The following is a 16,333-nucleotide window of genomic DNA, read 5'->3' as shown; positions in this document are numbered from 1 at the left end:
CTAGGCATGCTTCCAGCTGAGAATATGTGAAGTAAAGATGGGGGGAAGCGGATGAACCTAACCGCATTCCCCACCCCACCCTCACAAATTAGAATGGTGTAGGTGGGGAAAACTTCCAAGGGAAAGGATAAGACTTCTAGGCAAGACCTGAGCTTCAATACCTCTCAGTTTAGAAGTCATTCAAGCACAATGATTGCTTTGAGCTATGTGTAAGTTGCAAACCAAAAACCAGTTCCCAGCCAGTTTTGCTGCTGTGCCTCCCTCCTAAAGTACCAGGAAATGCATAGGCGTAGAATCATGCTTGGCTATAATCCCCATTTATTAGGCCGGGGAATTGCCTGCACTGAGTGCTTGATTTGTGCCAGGGCTTTTGCAAAGCTTTAGGCACCAAAAAGGCACAAAACAAAGGAGCAGCAGAAGAGCAACTTTCTCTTCAGCGCTGGGTAATCACAGCTCCCCCCACCCCAACACACAACTTTGACAATGCAGGGACATGTGCTTCGAAGTTGGTGGGGTCCCCCTCTCCCAGGCAAAAGGAGAGGACTTCTGAACAGCCTTGAGCTCCAGCATCTCTTTGCACGCCCCACCTTTCCAGCAAAGGGTGCCTTTACAACCCTACTGTCCTGTAAGGAATTCTGCCTTTTCATACCTCTTCCCTGGTTTTATCTGCTGGCTCTTTCCCAAGCAAGTTGAAATCCTCCCTCCTACATGGCCCTGTGCACAAAAGGTTACAAAAATGCCTTGGCCAACTGTGGAGATGGTGTGTTTAATAATTTAAAGTTCGTTTTATACAAAAAACAACAGCCCATAAAAGGGCCTCTTAACGACTTACAAAAAAGATATAAATGCATCATGGTCAAAGTAAAGGTGCTGCTGGAACATGGCCATATCTCAACCTCCAGCTCTTTGGAAGGCGGCCCTTTCTCCCCATGTTCACAGCTTCCAAGGGAGGCCCACCCTCCTCAGCGTCAGGGGAGGCTGCCATCATACAGTGGCACGCAGGTCCAAAAATTAAGAGTTCACCAAATGGGAAACTGAAATCTGTTCAGTGTTGGTTCATATATTGCTCGGAATAGAGTGCCTTGGAGTAATAATAACAAAATTGCTGATTTGCCTTGCCTCTTCCTCAGTGCTTCTTTTTGTTGTTACGAAGAAGCTTTTTGCGTTTGAGAATCATTTCGTAGAGCTTCTCCAGGCCTTGCTGAAGGCCCAGGCCACTGACTGCACTGCAGCCCTGAATGTGGTTCAAGGCAGAGGTGCAGAGTTCATGCAAACCAAGAAGTTTCTCCACTTCAGCTACTGGTAGTGCCTGGGCCATATCCTGTTTGTTAGCCAGCACCAACACAGGGACCCCCTGGTTCTCTGAGGAGCAGACAATCCTGTGCAACTCCACCCGGGCCTCCTCCAGGCGCTCAACCTCCGCAGAGTCCACCACAAAAACAACCCCGTCCGTACGGCGCATGTAGGACCTCCAGAGTGGGCGCAGCTTCTCTTGGCCACCCACATCCCACACTTGGAAAGTGATGGTGCGGGAGCCAACCAGCGGCACCCGGATCTTCTCCATATTGAAGCCTTTGGTAGGTGCACTCTTAACAAACTCTTGGAACTTCAGGTGGTACAGCAGCGATGTTTTGCCAGCCGCATCCAGACCAACCACCACCACATGCAGCGCTTGCAAGTGGGGCAGGAAAGGAGGCAACGGTGCCATCTGGTTCCCCATAGTCCACTGCCTTGGCAACAATCCTTGAAGAATGCCGGTAGCTGGGTTATCACTGCTCACGGCAGTAGCAAACCTGTGACCACAAGACACAGGGACACAGTTAATACTGTACAAAGCCATGCGTACGCATTGTGCCGCTCTGTGCAATACACCATACCTGGAGATGTGTTTTTAGATATTCTTCAAAACAAAATTGAAACATGTGACATTTCTTGACACTTTTAAGTCTACTCTTCAGAATACAAAATAATTCCTAAATCACACCTCTTAAATCACCTAACTCAGACATTATTTTTAAAGGTACAAATAAAATCCCATATATAAAGTGTCTGGTGGGACCTTAAAGATTAACAAATTTATTATGGAATAAGCTTTCATGGACTGTTGTCCACTTCATCAGATGCATGTAATAGAGTGGCTCAGCTCAGACAACTCATTAGTCAATGCAGTGTGAAAACTCCACTCAATGGTTGAGTTTTTAGGGGGTTCTCCCCATACATGTTCTAACTCCACCATTGTGTGACTGTGAGTAAAATCCATCATGACATTTGACTGACATTTCTTCCACCCTCTCTCCTCTCCTGGTCCTCCTGATGGTATCCCATCAGCCATTGCTGCAAAAACCCAATCCCAGCAGCTCTCCTAGAATTGCACTCGCTCCTTTCACTGCTCTTTCCAGGGAATTCTGTAGCCAATGGGAAAAGTCAACTCAACGCAACGGAAAACTCCACAGAGCCTGCTATACAATGGTTGTGCAGGAACTCTCCTCTGCACAGTGTGGATATTCTGCATGGACTGCTTTTCAAAAAATCCTTCTCTGTTGCATGGAGCTTTCCCACCAGACAACACATTTCTCAACGGTGGTATAAAAACTCCACCATAGAGTTCTAAAACCACTGTTGACAAATGTGTTGTCTGAAATGAGCTAGTGTTTCACACATGGGGAGTTGTGGTATAGTGAACAATGAGGGCAAAGGGAACTGCATATATATCTGAAACTCTCAACAACCTGTCATATATATGATTATGATGCCAGAGGTGCCACAAGACTCTTGGTTGTTTTTGCAGCAACAAATAACACAGTTACCCTTCTGGAAATTGCTACCATTTACAAAAAAGCTTTTGGGGAAGTCATACTGGACATGAACCAGAGAAAAGGAAGGATGCTGAAATTCTATTGATTCCAATGAGCAGAATATAATAAATAAATAAATAAATATTTTCTGGATTGAACCTATATTCAGATCTCAGTCAACAGGGCAGTTTCCTCTGTATTTATTTTAAAACATGTTATTTTCAAACGCAGTTCACAAACTAAAAAATATACAATAAAACATTCATAAAGCAATACAATCAAAGTAAACCAAACAAAAACAACGGTAAAGAAGTATAAAAAACAGCACAATGCTGAAATCTATATAACCACCAGAAAAGAAAGTGATCATTTTTCAACATGCATAGGGTTGCACCTTTAAAGGGTTTGACCGTTTCTGGAAAATTAGTGGGGAGGAAGCTGTAAGATATTTTTTGGTAGAGAGTTTGACGCTATTGGGACCACTACAGACAAAGCTCTCTTCCTAGCAGGGGTTAATTTGGCCTCCTCATAATCTGGAATTCAAAGCAGTGGTTTAAATTGGAAGAATTTAAGCGCTTAAAAGAGTTCTTTCCAAAGATTTCCAGATTGTGCCTCTCTTTCTTTACATCGCTAGCAAGGGTATAAGATAAATAGGCACTGTGGCTGGTGGCAGCACTCCTCTGGATAACAGCAAGGAACTCGGCCATGTGAAATTGCCAAAGACTTCCCTGAAGACAGGTGTCCGAGAGAGAATAGCTTCAAAAAGTAGATATATTAATATCTTCTGAGCATTTGTTGGAAAACATTCAATTTCTAAAGGTGAAAGATGCTGGTGCTTAAGCCCAGCTGCTAGTCCTGCCCTCTGCTTCACACCATATGAACACCTGCCCACTGTAGTTACAGGGGGAAAGGATAATTGTACATAGAATCATAGAATAGCAGAGTTGGAAGGGGCCTACAAGGCCATCGAGTCCAACCCCCTGCTCAATGCAGGAATCCACCCTAAAGCATCCCTGACAGACAGTTGTCCAGCTGCCTCTTGAAGGCCTCTAGTGTGGGAGAGCCCACAACCTCCCTAGGTAACTGGTTCCATTGTCGAACTGCTCTAACAGTCAGGAAGTTTTTCCTGATGTCCAGCTGGAATCTGGATTCCTGTAACTTGTAACTGACCAGACTCCTCTTGAATTTCTTATTCCTTTCCTCTATTACAGCCCAGCCCAGCCCAGGACATTTTAAGCAAATTAAGGGGCATAGTCCCCAAACCCTAGGGCTTAGATTTAACCCCCTGTTGTATTGGGCTTTATTTCACAAGGGTATATGTGGAGTGACAAAGACAGAGCTAGACCTGCTCAGAACAGCAAGCTATGAAGCCTTGTTATATCAGCCTTTCCCATCCTTGGGTCCCCTGATATTATAGGACTACAACTCCTATCTCCTGACCATTGGCTGAGCTGGCCAGGAATGATGCAACTTGCAGTTCAACATAATCCAGGGGCCCAAAGTTGGGAAACGCTGCTCTATTGCAACACCGTTTGTATCAGGTGCTGGGCGCAGGGTTCCAGGCAGGCAGGGACTGGGCGCCTCCGGGCTGCCAATCTGCCTTACATAGGGTGACCATATGAAAAGGAGGACAGGGCTCCTGTATCTTTAACAGTCGTATTGAAGAGTGAATTTCAGCAGGTGTCCTTTGTATATATGGGGAACCTGGTGAAATTCCCTCTTCATCACAACAGTGAAAGCTGCAGGAGCCCTGCCCTCTTTTAAATCTGGTCACTCTAGTATAGCTCCTGCAGCTTTAACTGTGGTGATGAAGAGGGAATTTCACCAGGTTCCCCATATATATACAAACGACACCTGCTGAAACTCCCTTTTCAATGCTACTGTTAAAGACACAGGAGCCCCGTCCTCCTCCTCTTCATAGGGTCGCCCTACCTTACCGTCAGTGCTTGATCTGCGGAGGAAGGCACAGGGGCTCAAGGCACACCATGCTCTGACTTGGAAATCCGCTCTCCTTTGCGAGGCTGGAATTCGCTGTAATGACTACGGGAAGGGGGAGGGCGGGGCACTCTGCACAAGCTCAGAGGCCTCTTCATCTATTCTGTCTCCATATTTCTAGGGTCGAGCTACAGCACTGAAAAGAGACCCTGGAAATCCACGCCCTGTCTGGCGGCCTAGACGAAGGTACAACCCCCGGGGTTACCTCCATCTTATCCCCGAGCAGGAGCCGCGGCAGTCTCGCCGTCCTCGCCCCCATCGTCCAGCTCCGCAACCGCAACGGCCGCCCGCCGAGCTCAGCCCGAGCAACCGCAGCGCGCAGGCCAAGCCAGGCCTGCTCAGTGGCGTCACTGCTGCCAGAGCCAATCAGCGCTCTTCGGCCGCAGGGCGGAGGGGCTACGTCACCGAGGCGGCTTCCCGGGGCGACCAAGCAGAAGTCCGCGGGCGCGCCTGCGCACAGAGTGCTGCCGCGCGTAGTTCGTCGCTGACGCAGGCGAGGGCGGCCCCTAAGTGCGGTGTCAATACGAGCCCCACGATTCGTTTTCAAATGGCCGGGCTGCATACGGAGAGAGGCGCTACCTCCGTGCATATGCAGAGTTCACAGTTTAAGTTTTCAGTCCCAGACCTGGGACGTGTGAAGAAGCAAGAGCGTGCCTTGGCGCATGTACAGAATTCCTTTTATTCACTCATCCTACAGAGCAATTGCGAGCAGCCTTCCACATTTTGGCATTAAGGGAAGGAGGCTTATTTCAGGGTAAATGGCTGTGACACGCGGGCAGGCGAGCACCCTGCCCCCCTTTCTTTTTAGGAAGAAGCCCTCTTTCAAACATCCAAGTTCAGCTTTTTCTTCTTTGAATCATTCTAGTCTCCGGGAGTCATTTGCCAGTCTCTGATCCCACTATTCAAAAGTGTAATGTAGATTACTAGCTATCTTGGCAAAGACAGCAACACTTCTCTGATCTGTACAGCACCTGGCACGTATAAAAAACAGCAAATTTCAGGGATCCCCACCCCTGCATCACAGCTCTGCCCATTCAGCAAGGCCCCCAACCCCCTGCGTGGCATTTTCAGGGAGCTGAAAGGGCCGCTGTGGGGAGGAAGGGGCAGAAAATCCCACTTCCGCCAGGCCAGTTGCACCACGTAGATCTGGGTCCAGCCCTTGTATGTGAATATTTAAAGCACGTGGAGATTCAAATGTAAGACCTTTCTTATAGTCTTTCTTCATATACTTTGCTGGCTGGGTGTGATGGGAGTTGTAGTCCAAAACATTTCAGGAGCATCAACTCAGGCAAGACTGGAAGACCTTCCATCAACTTCCATCACTTCTACCACTCCCCACTGAGCAAGGTCCCTTCTGGGCAGTGTCACATCTAAGAAAGTATAAACCAATAACATATGGGTATAGTTATTGTATTATTTATTTATTCACCTACTCATATGTATTCCCTTTCCTTTTTCCTGTCCAATACAAATAAGTTAGGGTTGGTTATGGTATGGTTATATACACCTTAGTTCCACCAATCAATTGGGAACGTTTTCCACATGTTTCACCCCACCACTTAAGGTCCTCAGAGAGTCATCTGTTGCAACTGCCTTAATGTGAGATTGGCAGTCACGTCAGGGGACCTTTTCCTTTGCCACCCCTCAGCTGTGGAATGACCTGCCGGATGAAATGCGCCTTCTGACTTCTTTGAATGCCTTTAAACTGGCATTAAAGACTCTATAATTCTGGCAGGCCTTCCTGACTGCTATATATTGTTTTTATGCTGCATGTTTTTATTATGTGTTTGATGTTTTTTAATGTCCTTATGCTACCTATGGTATTTTATTTATTGTTTTTATCTTGTTTAAATTGTTTTAACTTTGTGTGCCACCTAGGGTATTCCGCATATAGGGTGTGTGTTAATTGAATAAATAAAATAAATAAATAAATACAATTTCCTTCCCCTCAATAAACACCTTTCTTGCAATCCACAAGGTTGAGACAGATCTCCTGCTCAGGTCTAAAAAAAAAGTAAAGCCAGAGGATGAGAGCATTCTAGAGCAGGCAACAGAGTGCTATCCCACTCGGTAACCACAGTCCACAATCTGGAATTAAGAAGCCAAATTTTCCAGGTCAAAGGATGTGGCATCCAGGCAGGCTTGAGTCCTTGCACTTCTCTATTTGGTATTGAATTAAATTACTGACCTAGCCACCCCTGGGGGCTTCAGTGAGGCAGCCCTGCCATAACTATTGGGGGTGGGGTGAGGGAATTATGCCTCAGAACCTATGAGTCCAGCGCCAGAGCTCGGTTGAGGCAAATGTAAAACAGGAACTAAAATGAAAGTCCTTCTGGGCATGTGCAAAGTGTCTTATCAGTTCACACTGAGTGCCGCAACCATTACCTCCTTCTCTAACAAAGTACTGGTCCAGAGATTATGGCTACTAGTAAGGCCTCCAGGTTTTATGATACTTCTCTGTTCATAAAAGCTGTTATATTGCTTCTGTTCCATAGCGTATTATTATTTGCGGGAAATGTTCTTACTGCTGCTTGCAAACCCTACAGACTTTCCAAATAGATGGCTTGTCATACTCCAGGCTTCATCCCATCAGCCTTATATTGTGCTGCTGCAGCACATTCTATGCAATGGACTCAAATGACGCGGACACTATAGTCTGCTTTCCCTGTGAAGGACGTTGACTATATCCTGCTGTGATCGCAGTTCTTCTGCCCCTCATAGCGAAATATTTTGGTGCGCGAAAAGTCTGGTTCTTCCAGTCATGTGAAAGCACATCGCTCAAGGTTTAACATGTATTTTCAAACATAGTTTCATTGTGCTGTTTTGTGGGCGTGGTTTCAAAGGGGGGTATTGCTGATGAAAGAGAGGGGTGTGCCAATTGAAAACCTTTCCTTCTCCTGCTTCCAAAATCCCCCATTCTCTCCTTGTGGGGGAAACAGGACCGGCTAATCCCCAGTTTAACAAGCAAAAAGCAGCAACAACAACCCTCACCCACATATATACAGGACTGTGAGGGAGGAAAGGAAGGTGCGGGGGGAGAGAGAGACTCTTTAGATGTGTGTGTTTTTAACGGAGCCTTTGCTTCAAAACGTGGAAAATGCACCCTCCAGCCGCACCCTCATTTTTAAAAATAAAGAGATCCAAATTGGCACAGTGGAAGGTCTCAAGGAGCGCTTTCAGTATACCAAATTTTAATCAGATTGTTTCATCCATTGATTATATATATTTTTAAATTTTCCTCCCTTAAACCCTTACAGTTTATAGTTTTCTGCTGGTGGGTAGGTCCCTAAGAACCCTATTCAAAACAATACAAGGCTAGTCAGTTTCACCCAAATGTCTTGTCATTTTCAAGCAAAGTCCTTTGGCTGCTTCTGAATCTCTCTCTCTGTGTGTGTGTCCTTTTCAATCCTACTCTGCCCCCTTCCCCTACCCTCTTTGCTCTCCATGGGGGTGGGGCTCCTGCCAACATCACAGACACTGTGTGTCTCTTCCCTTATTGATTTGTCTCCCTAAAACATGTGTTGCTCTTGTTCTTGTTTGAACAGGAGTTGGTGGGGGAAGTACACAGATCCTACTTCCATTCCTTTGAGCATGAGAAGCTGAGTGGGGGATGGCAGGAGACACAAACGGGGAAGCAGAGATGGAAACATTCTCCATGGGGGGGGGGAATTCTGCATCTCCCCACCCTTTCCTTTTTTTTTTTAACAATTTAAAAAATTGTTTTATTGGGAGCCCCCAGTTTTTATTGGGAGCCTCCACATGAGAAAGGATGGCTTAATCCTCTCACTAACTGTGATTTGCCTCTCAATTTCTCTGTCACTGCGTTTGAAGTCTCCTCCTCCGTACACTGGGAATTGAGATGGCCACTTCCTACCTCGCTTCGCTCCCCCACCCCAGCCACCCCCGTTCCCCCCCTTTTTAAATTGCAAAAATTAAGGCTGCAATCTGAGGGGATCTAATTTGGAAATGCATTCCGTTGAACTCAGTGGGATTTATTTACTGAGCAAGCATGCAAAAGAGTTGACTGCAGTCTTACGCAAGGTTCTACTTTGGTGTTCAGTAACAAGAGAAGCAAATCCCAATCCCTGTTGGGATGTCCCCACTTCAAACAATCAATAAACAGTAAGAGGAGGTACAAAGAAGATCTGGGGGGTGGGGATAACAACGTGTGTGAGTGAACCTCAAGGGACAGCAGAGCTGTAAGTTTACAAGTTTTCATATGCTATTTAAGCACTATATAAGCACAATGGGATAATTCGAGGGTAAACCAGAACAAACGTGTATTATTTATTTTTTCATTATTTATTACATTTCTATACCGCCCAATAGCCAGAGCTCTCTGGGCGGTTCACAAAAATTAAAAACATTCAAAGTATAAAACAACAATACAAAATACAATATAAAAGCTCAACCAGCTAAAAACAGCAGCAATGCAAAATTACAAATTTAAAACACCAGTTAAAATTTATGTATAGACTGTTAAAATGCTGGGAGAATAAAAAGGTCTTCACCTGGCGTTATATAAAAGCATATAATGTAGGTGCCAAGCGAACCTCCTTAGGGAGCTCATTCCACAGCCGGGGTGCCACAGCAGAGAAGGCCCTCCTCCTGGTAGCCACCTGCCTCACTTCCTTTGGCAGGGGCTCGCGGAGAAGGACCCCTGAGGATGACCTTAGGGTCCGGGCAGGTACATACGGGAGGAGGCGTTCCTTCAGATAGCCTGGCCCCAAGCCGTTTAGGGGTTTGAATGGTAATACCAGCACTTTGTACCTGGGATGAACCTCCCCTTTCACAAGCCTCACTTTCCAAGCCGGTCTGTCTGTCCGAGTTCCAGCACAGGCTGGTCAGCATCACACCCTGCCGAGCCTTTGGGCGCCCTCCCGGCTTGTGGGTCAGCAGCAGCGCGCCGGAGGCCCTTGCGCGCTCTCCGCCTCCGCGGGAGGAAGAGCCGCGAACAGCGCTGGGACTTTGCTGCGCCCTGGTGGCCGGGATCGCCACGCGCCGGAGGGAGCCCCGGCGTCGCTTCCGTTGCCCGGCATCGCAGCATTGTGAGACCCGGCGACGGCAGCGCCGCGACTCTTTGCAGCCGGTCCGGCGGCGGGCGGGCGGGCGAGCGGGGAGGCAGCCGCCAGCGCCCATGGCCGCCTACCACTGGGAAGCGCGGCGCAGGCAGCTGCTAGCGGAGCGCCGGCTGCGGCTGATGCAGGTGTCGAGGGGCGGCAGAGCCGGGCTAGGCTACGGGGGTGGCGGGCTGAAGCGGAGGGTCGGGCGGAATCTAAACCAGGGCGGAAACATGGAGGCGGGCGGGCGGGCGCGCAGGGGCGGGGCAGGGCAGGCGAGGAGGCCCGAGGGCCCCCTTCAGCTCCAGGCGTGCCGCGTTGATCCCGGCAGCAGCGCTCCTGGGCTCGAGCCCGCGGCCGACGCGCGCCGCGATCTCCTGCGCCCGGTCGCCACCGGGGGAGAAGCCCGGCGGCTGCGTCCATCTGTGGCCGTGGGCAAAAGCGAAGGGGCGGGGCAAAATGTCTTGGATTCTTGCTGATTCTAAGCCTGCTCAGAAGCAAGCAGGATTCTTCTTCTATTGGATTATTCCATACAGGTACGACAGGTTTGCCTATATGGACATCTTGCAAGACTTGCAGTTTCACCAAAACTTCCAAACTTATGAGCAACTTAAGGAGTAACAGCCCCACAAAATCCCATTCTGGGGTCAATAATTACGGACGAGACAAGCAGCATCTGTTGAGGAACAGTGTACATCTTATATAAGAATATTATTTATTTATTTATTTATTTATTTATTTATTTATTACATTTATATCCTGCCTTTTTACAACAACCCTGTGAGGTAGGTTGGGCTGAGTCTGTGACTGGCCCAAAATCACCCAGCGGGTTTCCATGGCCGAGTGAGGACTAGAACCCGGATCTGCCGACTCCCAGTCCAACACCTGAGCCACTACATCACACTGGCTAGTAGTGCAAGTCTTATTATTCAAGTTCTACCAGACCGATTTTGTTCATTTTTGTTTTAAACTGAAGCTTAAGCAGAGTAGACATGCTGAAAATGTTGAAACTTTGAAAAAGCTCAAAGTTCCAGCTTTAATAGCCAAGCAATATGTTTCCATGCCCTGGGCAGGAGGCTGAGGCGGTTGGGGAACCACAGCTCTCATGTAGCGCTTCACTCCACTGGGAGACAAACACACAGGTAGGAACGGAGGGAGGGCCTTTGCATGTTGAGCCCCCTCTCAGAGCAGCCATATTGGCAGCACGGGTGGGCACAGAGGCGGGGGCAGATGCTCTGAGACAGCCGTGGCAGAGGAAAAGAAGCAGCCCTAGGAAAAGCTGGGTTTTAAAATGTGGGGAAGAGGGAAGGAGGTGGGCTTGAGACCTGAGCATGCAGCTTCTGGAGGACTGACATCACGGGAATCAAGGAACAGTATTATTGCCCTCAGACTACTAGCATCCATGGTGACATCAGCTTTATATTAGTAACTCCAGAATGCCCAATCTGACTGACTTAGCTGGGATGTATCTCCTTTCTGATGCCTCCATAAAGGTGTATCAGGGACCATTAATTACACACAATCATAGAATAGTAGAGTTGGAAGGGGCCTTATAAAGCCATCAAATCCAACCCCTAGTTCAATGCAGGAATCCAACTTAAAGCATCCCTGACAGATGCCTCTAGTGTGGGAGAGACCACCATCTCCCTAGGCAATTGGTTCCATTGAGGTACTGCTCTAACAGTCAGGAAGTTTTTTCCTGATGTCCAGCTGGAACCTGGCTTCTTGTAACTTGAGCCCATTATTCCATGTCCTGCACTCTGGGAGGATCGAGAAGCGATCCTGGCCCTCCTCTGTGTGACAACCTTTCAAGTATTTGAAGAGTGCCATCATCTCTCACCTCAATCTTCTTTTCTCCAGGCTAAACATGCCCAGTTCTCTTCATAGGGATTTGTTTCCAGATCCCTGATCATCCTCGTTGCCCTCCTCTGTCTGTATCCTTCTTCAAGTGTGGTGCCCAGAACTTGGCACAATACTCAAGATGAGGCCTAACCAGTGCTGAATAGAAGGGAACTAGTACCTCACGCGATTTCTTCTATTAATGCAGTGCAAAATAGCATTTGCTTTTTTTACAGCCACATCACACTGTTGGCTCATATTCAGCTTGTTATCTAAAACAATTCCAAAATCCTTCTTGCTCATAGTAAACCTGAGCCAAGTATCCCCCATCTTTTAACTGCATTGGTTTATTTTTCCTAGGTGTAGAACTTGGCATTTATCCCTACGTCGTAAGGTACATGGCTGAAACTGGGACCACTTTGCAGACCTGTATCTTCAGATATCCAATCTGACTGCTTTATACAAAGCCAACCAAAAATCTACTATGGTTAGGTGCATAACAATTTCCACTGTACTGAATTGGAAATATGCACATTGGTTTGCAAATGGTGAACTATCTTACCACTAAATACATTTTTATTTTTGGGGGGTTACAGGAATATGTTTGTATTTATTTCAGTTACGTAAACATTGAGAACAATTAACATGCAACCTCTAGAAAATCCCAACACAAACTGTCTATCCCACCCATCCCTTAATCCAGCCCCAAAGGCACTAAAGAAGAAAAGGCATCTTGTGCTTTCTCATTTCTTTCTAGACTTTTAAAAGGACAAATCTATTATCATCATCATCATCATCATCATCATCATCATCATCATCATCATTATATTTAGTTGTATCCTTCCTTTAAATCCAGGTAGGGGCTTGTACATGGATGAGTCCAATGAGAATGCCAGCTTTCTCACATCTGTATGTCTCAAACTGGTCTTTGATTGCAGGCCCACTGCTCATCAAGTGATGCCAATGTTAATTCAGTCCCTGTTTCTTCAGCACAGTTGTAATCGACACTGTGCCTAAGTTGACTAAGAATCTCAAGGACCTTCCTATTGTCAGTGCTACTTTTCATCTGCAGCACTATGTTGGAGATGTTTTGATGGCTTCACGTGCCCACTTGTTGCAACATACAGAACATCCTGGGAAAACAATGTGGTGTGTCTCAGGCTGGCACCTGTTAATGGACAACCACCTGTCAGGGATGCTTTAAGGTAGATTCCTGCATTGAGCAGGGGGTTGGACTCGAGGGCCTTGTAGGCCCCTTCCAACTCTGCTATTCTAGGATTCTATGTCATCCACTAGCAGTCTTGGCTCGTTTCCAAGACTGCCCAAAAAACAAGCATCAGCACATGCCTGGAGCTGTGATATTAATGCCGGCTATGCATTACTTAATTCAGTACAGTGGAAATGGTTGTGACTCTTACATTAAATGGTCTGGTTTTGTCTTGCCCCCATGTAAAGCAGCCAGGCTGGGTATTTTAAGATGCAGGAAGGTGATCTCTACCCCTGCCTGCCCTAGAGTGCTTCCAGAGGGCTCCTAGTGCTACCGATGAGAAGGCATTGTGCAATTATTCGGTCTTTTCTTTCTTAACAGATTATCTACAGCAAGAGAAATGATGGGACACACTGGGGGCTAAGGGAAAAGGCAAATGCCAGGCATCAGTGGAGAACAACGATGAGTAAACCATAGGTTAGAAGATAAGAAAGAGAGCACAGGGCAAAGTGGAAGGAATAGAGGTCAGAGGAAGAAGAGGGGAGAAATTCAGCAAAACTGGCAAGGAAGATTTTATCCAGCTGTTAACAATTGCTGCATAAATGGGGAAGCAGAGTGAGATGCGGATTGGCTCAGAGGAATGAAGGAGGACAGGAGAATACCGTATTTCTTTTATTCTAAGACGCACTTTTCCCCCCATATAAACTTCTCTAAAAACGGGGTGCGTCTTGAAATCGCGGGTGCGTTTATTATTTCTTAGAATCAAAGCTTTTTCTTTCTGTTGGTGGTACTGAAATTAGTATGTGTCTTACAATTGATGGTGTCTTAGAATCGAAGAAATACAGTAGGTCACTTTCAGAAGATGGAAAGGGAGAAACCAAAAGGGCAGGCCAGGAAGGATGTGACAGGAGTGGAGTGCAGAGTAGAACGACTACCTGGACCAAGATGAACAAGCACTGGCCAGAAAAAGGTAGTTTCACAATGTTCACCAGCCCTGTATGTTTCTGTGTGAAACAGGACAGCAGAGGAACCTCTGAAAGCAGGGATGTTCAGCAAGTTCCGAGGGAGATCAAAGAAAAAAACCCTATCCCACTGCCCCCCAACATGATGCCCCAGAATGCTTCATCACATGGTAAGTTGGAAGCTGAGCCTAGAAAATGTTCATAGAACAGGGAGTATTCAGAGGTGTATATAAGAGATGACTGGGTTCAGACAATGTGATAACCAGTGGGGGTTTAAGTAGATGATGGCTGGTTATTTAACTCATCATGGGTCATCATGTTGTGTGGAGGGAGGTTTTTAACCAACGGTTGGTTATTTGGCTGAAATAACCAACGCTGTGCAGAGTTGACTATTTGAACCACCTTTGGTTATAATGGTGTGTGGAGGGCAGCATTGGTTATTTCTCGGCCACCGTTGGTTATTTCATCAGCCACAAAGTTGCAAGGCAAGAGCGGTCAAAGCAGTGGCTGCCACTCTAGTCCTACTGGGAGAATAGATTTTCAACAGCAATGGCTGATGGGATACTAGCAGGAGGACTGAGGGGAGAGAGGGCAGGGGATGAGTGAGTCAACTCAGTGTGGACTAACAGTCAACACAAGGCTGATCCTAATTAGGGCTGTGCACCCCCTATCTGAACTGCTTCGGAACCCAATCCGGACCGGGCCCGAACCGTTTCGGGTTGATCCAAACCTCGCCCGATCCACTCTGGAACCAGATCCGGAGGTCTGGATTGATATTCGGCCATTTTGTCCCCCCTTGCCCACTTACCTGTCTCCATGGCCTGTTTCTGGCCTGAAGTCTGGGCCGCAGTTGAAGCTGCCGCCCGGATCGTGAGGATGCAGGTAAGCCCCCTCCCCCCCTTACCTGGCTCTGCTGCTGTCGCCGCACAGACCACAGCAGCGGATGGGGGAGCCAGGTAAGCTTCCCTCCCCACTTACCTGGCTCTGAAGCTTCAGAACGGTCTAAATTGCTTTGGACCGTTCCGAATCGCTTCGAGCTGATCTGGACCTCCCCTGCTCCGCAACCAGGCTTCAGCGGTCTGGATTGGCCTGCTCTGCTTCGGATCTGGGGATCTGTAACGGAGCGGAGCACACCCCTAATCCTAATCCACACCATGGTTGATTATTATCATGTCGAGTGGGGAGTACCCCCTAAATAAACAAATGTCGAGTTATTACCCCACTTTTGACTATCGTGTTGTCTGAATGCAGTTGATGTGTGCTGCTTTACATCCTGTATATGTTGCTCCTCATGCCCCACAAACCTTGGGAAAGGAACATCCAAGGAATCCAACAAGCTATTTCTCTCACTTCAACCTGATTGCTCAAGATTGTTTTCATGAGGGCTTTGCTTGCTACTAGTCAGAGTGAACACAGATCAGATAATCACCTGAAGCAGGATTTACAGAGATTCTGAGCAGTTCACTCACATTTATGTAGAAATTAGTGTGACTGAATTTGAGTCAGGATTCAGCATTAGGACCTGTTTTTCCAAATGATGCAGCTTTGAAGTAAAGGAGAGCTTCAGCTATTGGGCGGTATAGACTCTATACTGTTAGCCTCACCCTACCCGGTGCCTGTTTACACTTCCCTGTGCCTGTTTGCATTCTCTTTCCCTCCTTATTGTTTACTACAACTTTATTAGAATGTAAGCCTATGCTGCAGGGTCTTGCTATTTACTGTGTATAATCTGTACAGCACCATGTACATTGATGGTGCTATATAAATAAATAAATAAATAAATAAATAAATAAATAAATAATAATAATAATAATAATAATAATAATAAAGGAGAAGATCCATCTGTGCAGGAACAGGTTGTTTTACAACTGAGTAACTATAACTAGTTCAACCCTCATGCTACTAAGGTTTCAGGCTTGAGCCTCAGTGTCTCATTTTCGGAATTAACTACCAGACATGGATGGTCTGAGGTGCATTGTACTATTAGAAGAACCAATCTATACAGCCCCAAAATTCAGCTCACATGTGGGTGAATTATTTCACATTACTATAGGGTGCAGTAATCGTAAGCCTGCTCCACCTTCTAACTAGATACATTTTCAGTATACAAAAATAAAAATGATTCTTATAATGTGCTAAAATGGAAGCCGGTAGCAAGGCGAAGTTAAAAAGTTGCTTGTTTATTTCATATACTTTGTTATATTTGCAATAATGCAGAAAATTAATTAGAATGTGTTTGGGGTGGGTACACATCAACAATTTATCAGAGAAGAGAATTATTCAATATTATTGTTTTGATAGCAGTTCAGTACAAAATACGTAGGACTCAATCCTAGACAGAAAAACATCCTATAACTCCCAGCATTCCTAAGACAGTCATGCTGCCTGTGGAATCCTGGAACATGCATAGGATTACACCCTTAATTTCTAATTAATCTTAATCATCTTTACTGCAGCTCTCTGAGGTAGACTAGT

General features: G+C 46.6%; 2 protein-coding genes across 3 annotated transcripts in view; one reads left to right on the top strand and one right to left on the bottom strand.

Moving 5' to 3' along the window:
* The window catches only part of PIP4K2B (phosphatidylinositol-5-phosphate 4-kinase type 2 beta), a 453,863-nt gene that overhangs the window by 188,591 nt on the left and 248,939 nt on the right, over window positions 1–16,333 (top strand). The gene's annotated exons all lie outside the window — the stretch shown is intronic.
* ARL4D (ADP ribosylation factor like GTPase 4D) lies at window positions 751–5,091 on the bottom strand. Its single transcript, XM_063132361.1, has 2 exons — window positions 4,996–5,091; window positions 751–1,793 (listed from the first exon to the last, which is right to left on the bottom strand). Exon 2 carries the CDS (start codon window positions 1,718–1,720, stop codon window positions 1,127–1,129), a length of 594 nt encoding a protein of 197 aa, XP_062988431.1. The 5' UTR covers window positions 1,721–1,793; window positions 4,996–5,091; the 3' UTR covers window positions 751–1,126.

Source organism: Elgaria multicarinata, chromosome 1 (assembly GCF_023053635.1).
Source record: "Elgaria multicarinata webbii isolate HBS135686 ecotype San Diego chromosome 1, rElgMul1.1.pri, whole genome shotgun sequence".
NCBI classification, from domain to species: domain Eukaryota; kingdom Metazoa; phylum Chordata; class Lepidosauria; order Squamata; family Anguidae; genus Elgaria; species Elgaria multicarinata.
Note: the sequence above shows the minus strand (reverse complement) of the source record. Positions and strands in the feature narration are given on the sequence as shown.

Excerpts from the sequence above, each read along its gene's own strand:
- ARL4D (XM_063132361.1), bottom strand. The coding sequence starts at position 1,720 with ATGGGGAACCAGATGGCACCGTTGCCTCCTTTCCTGCCCCACTTGCAA.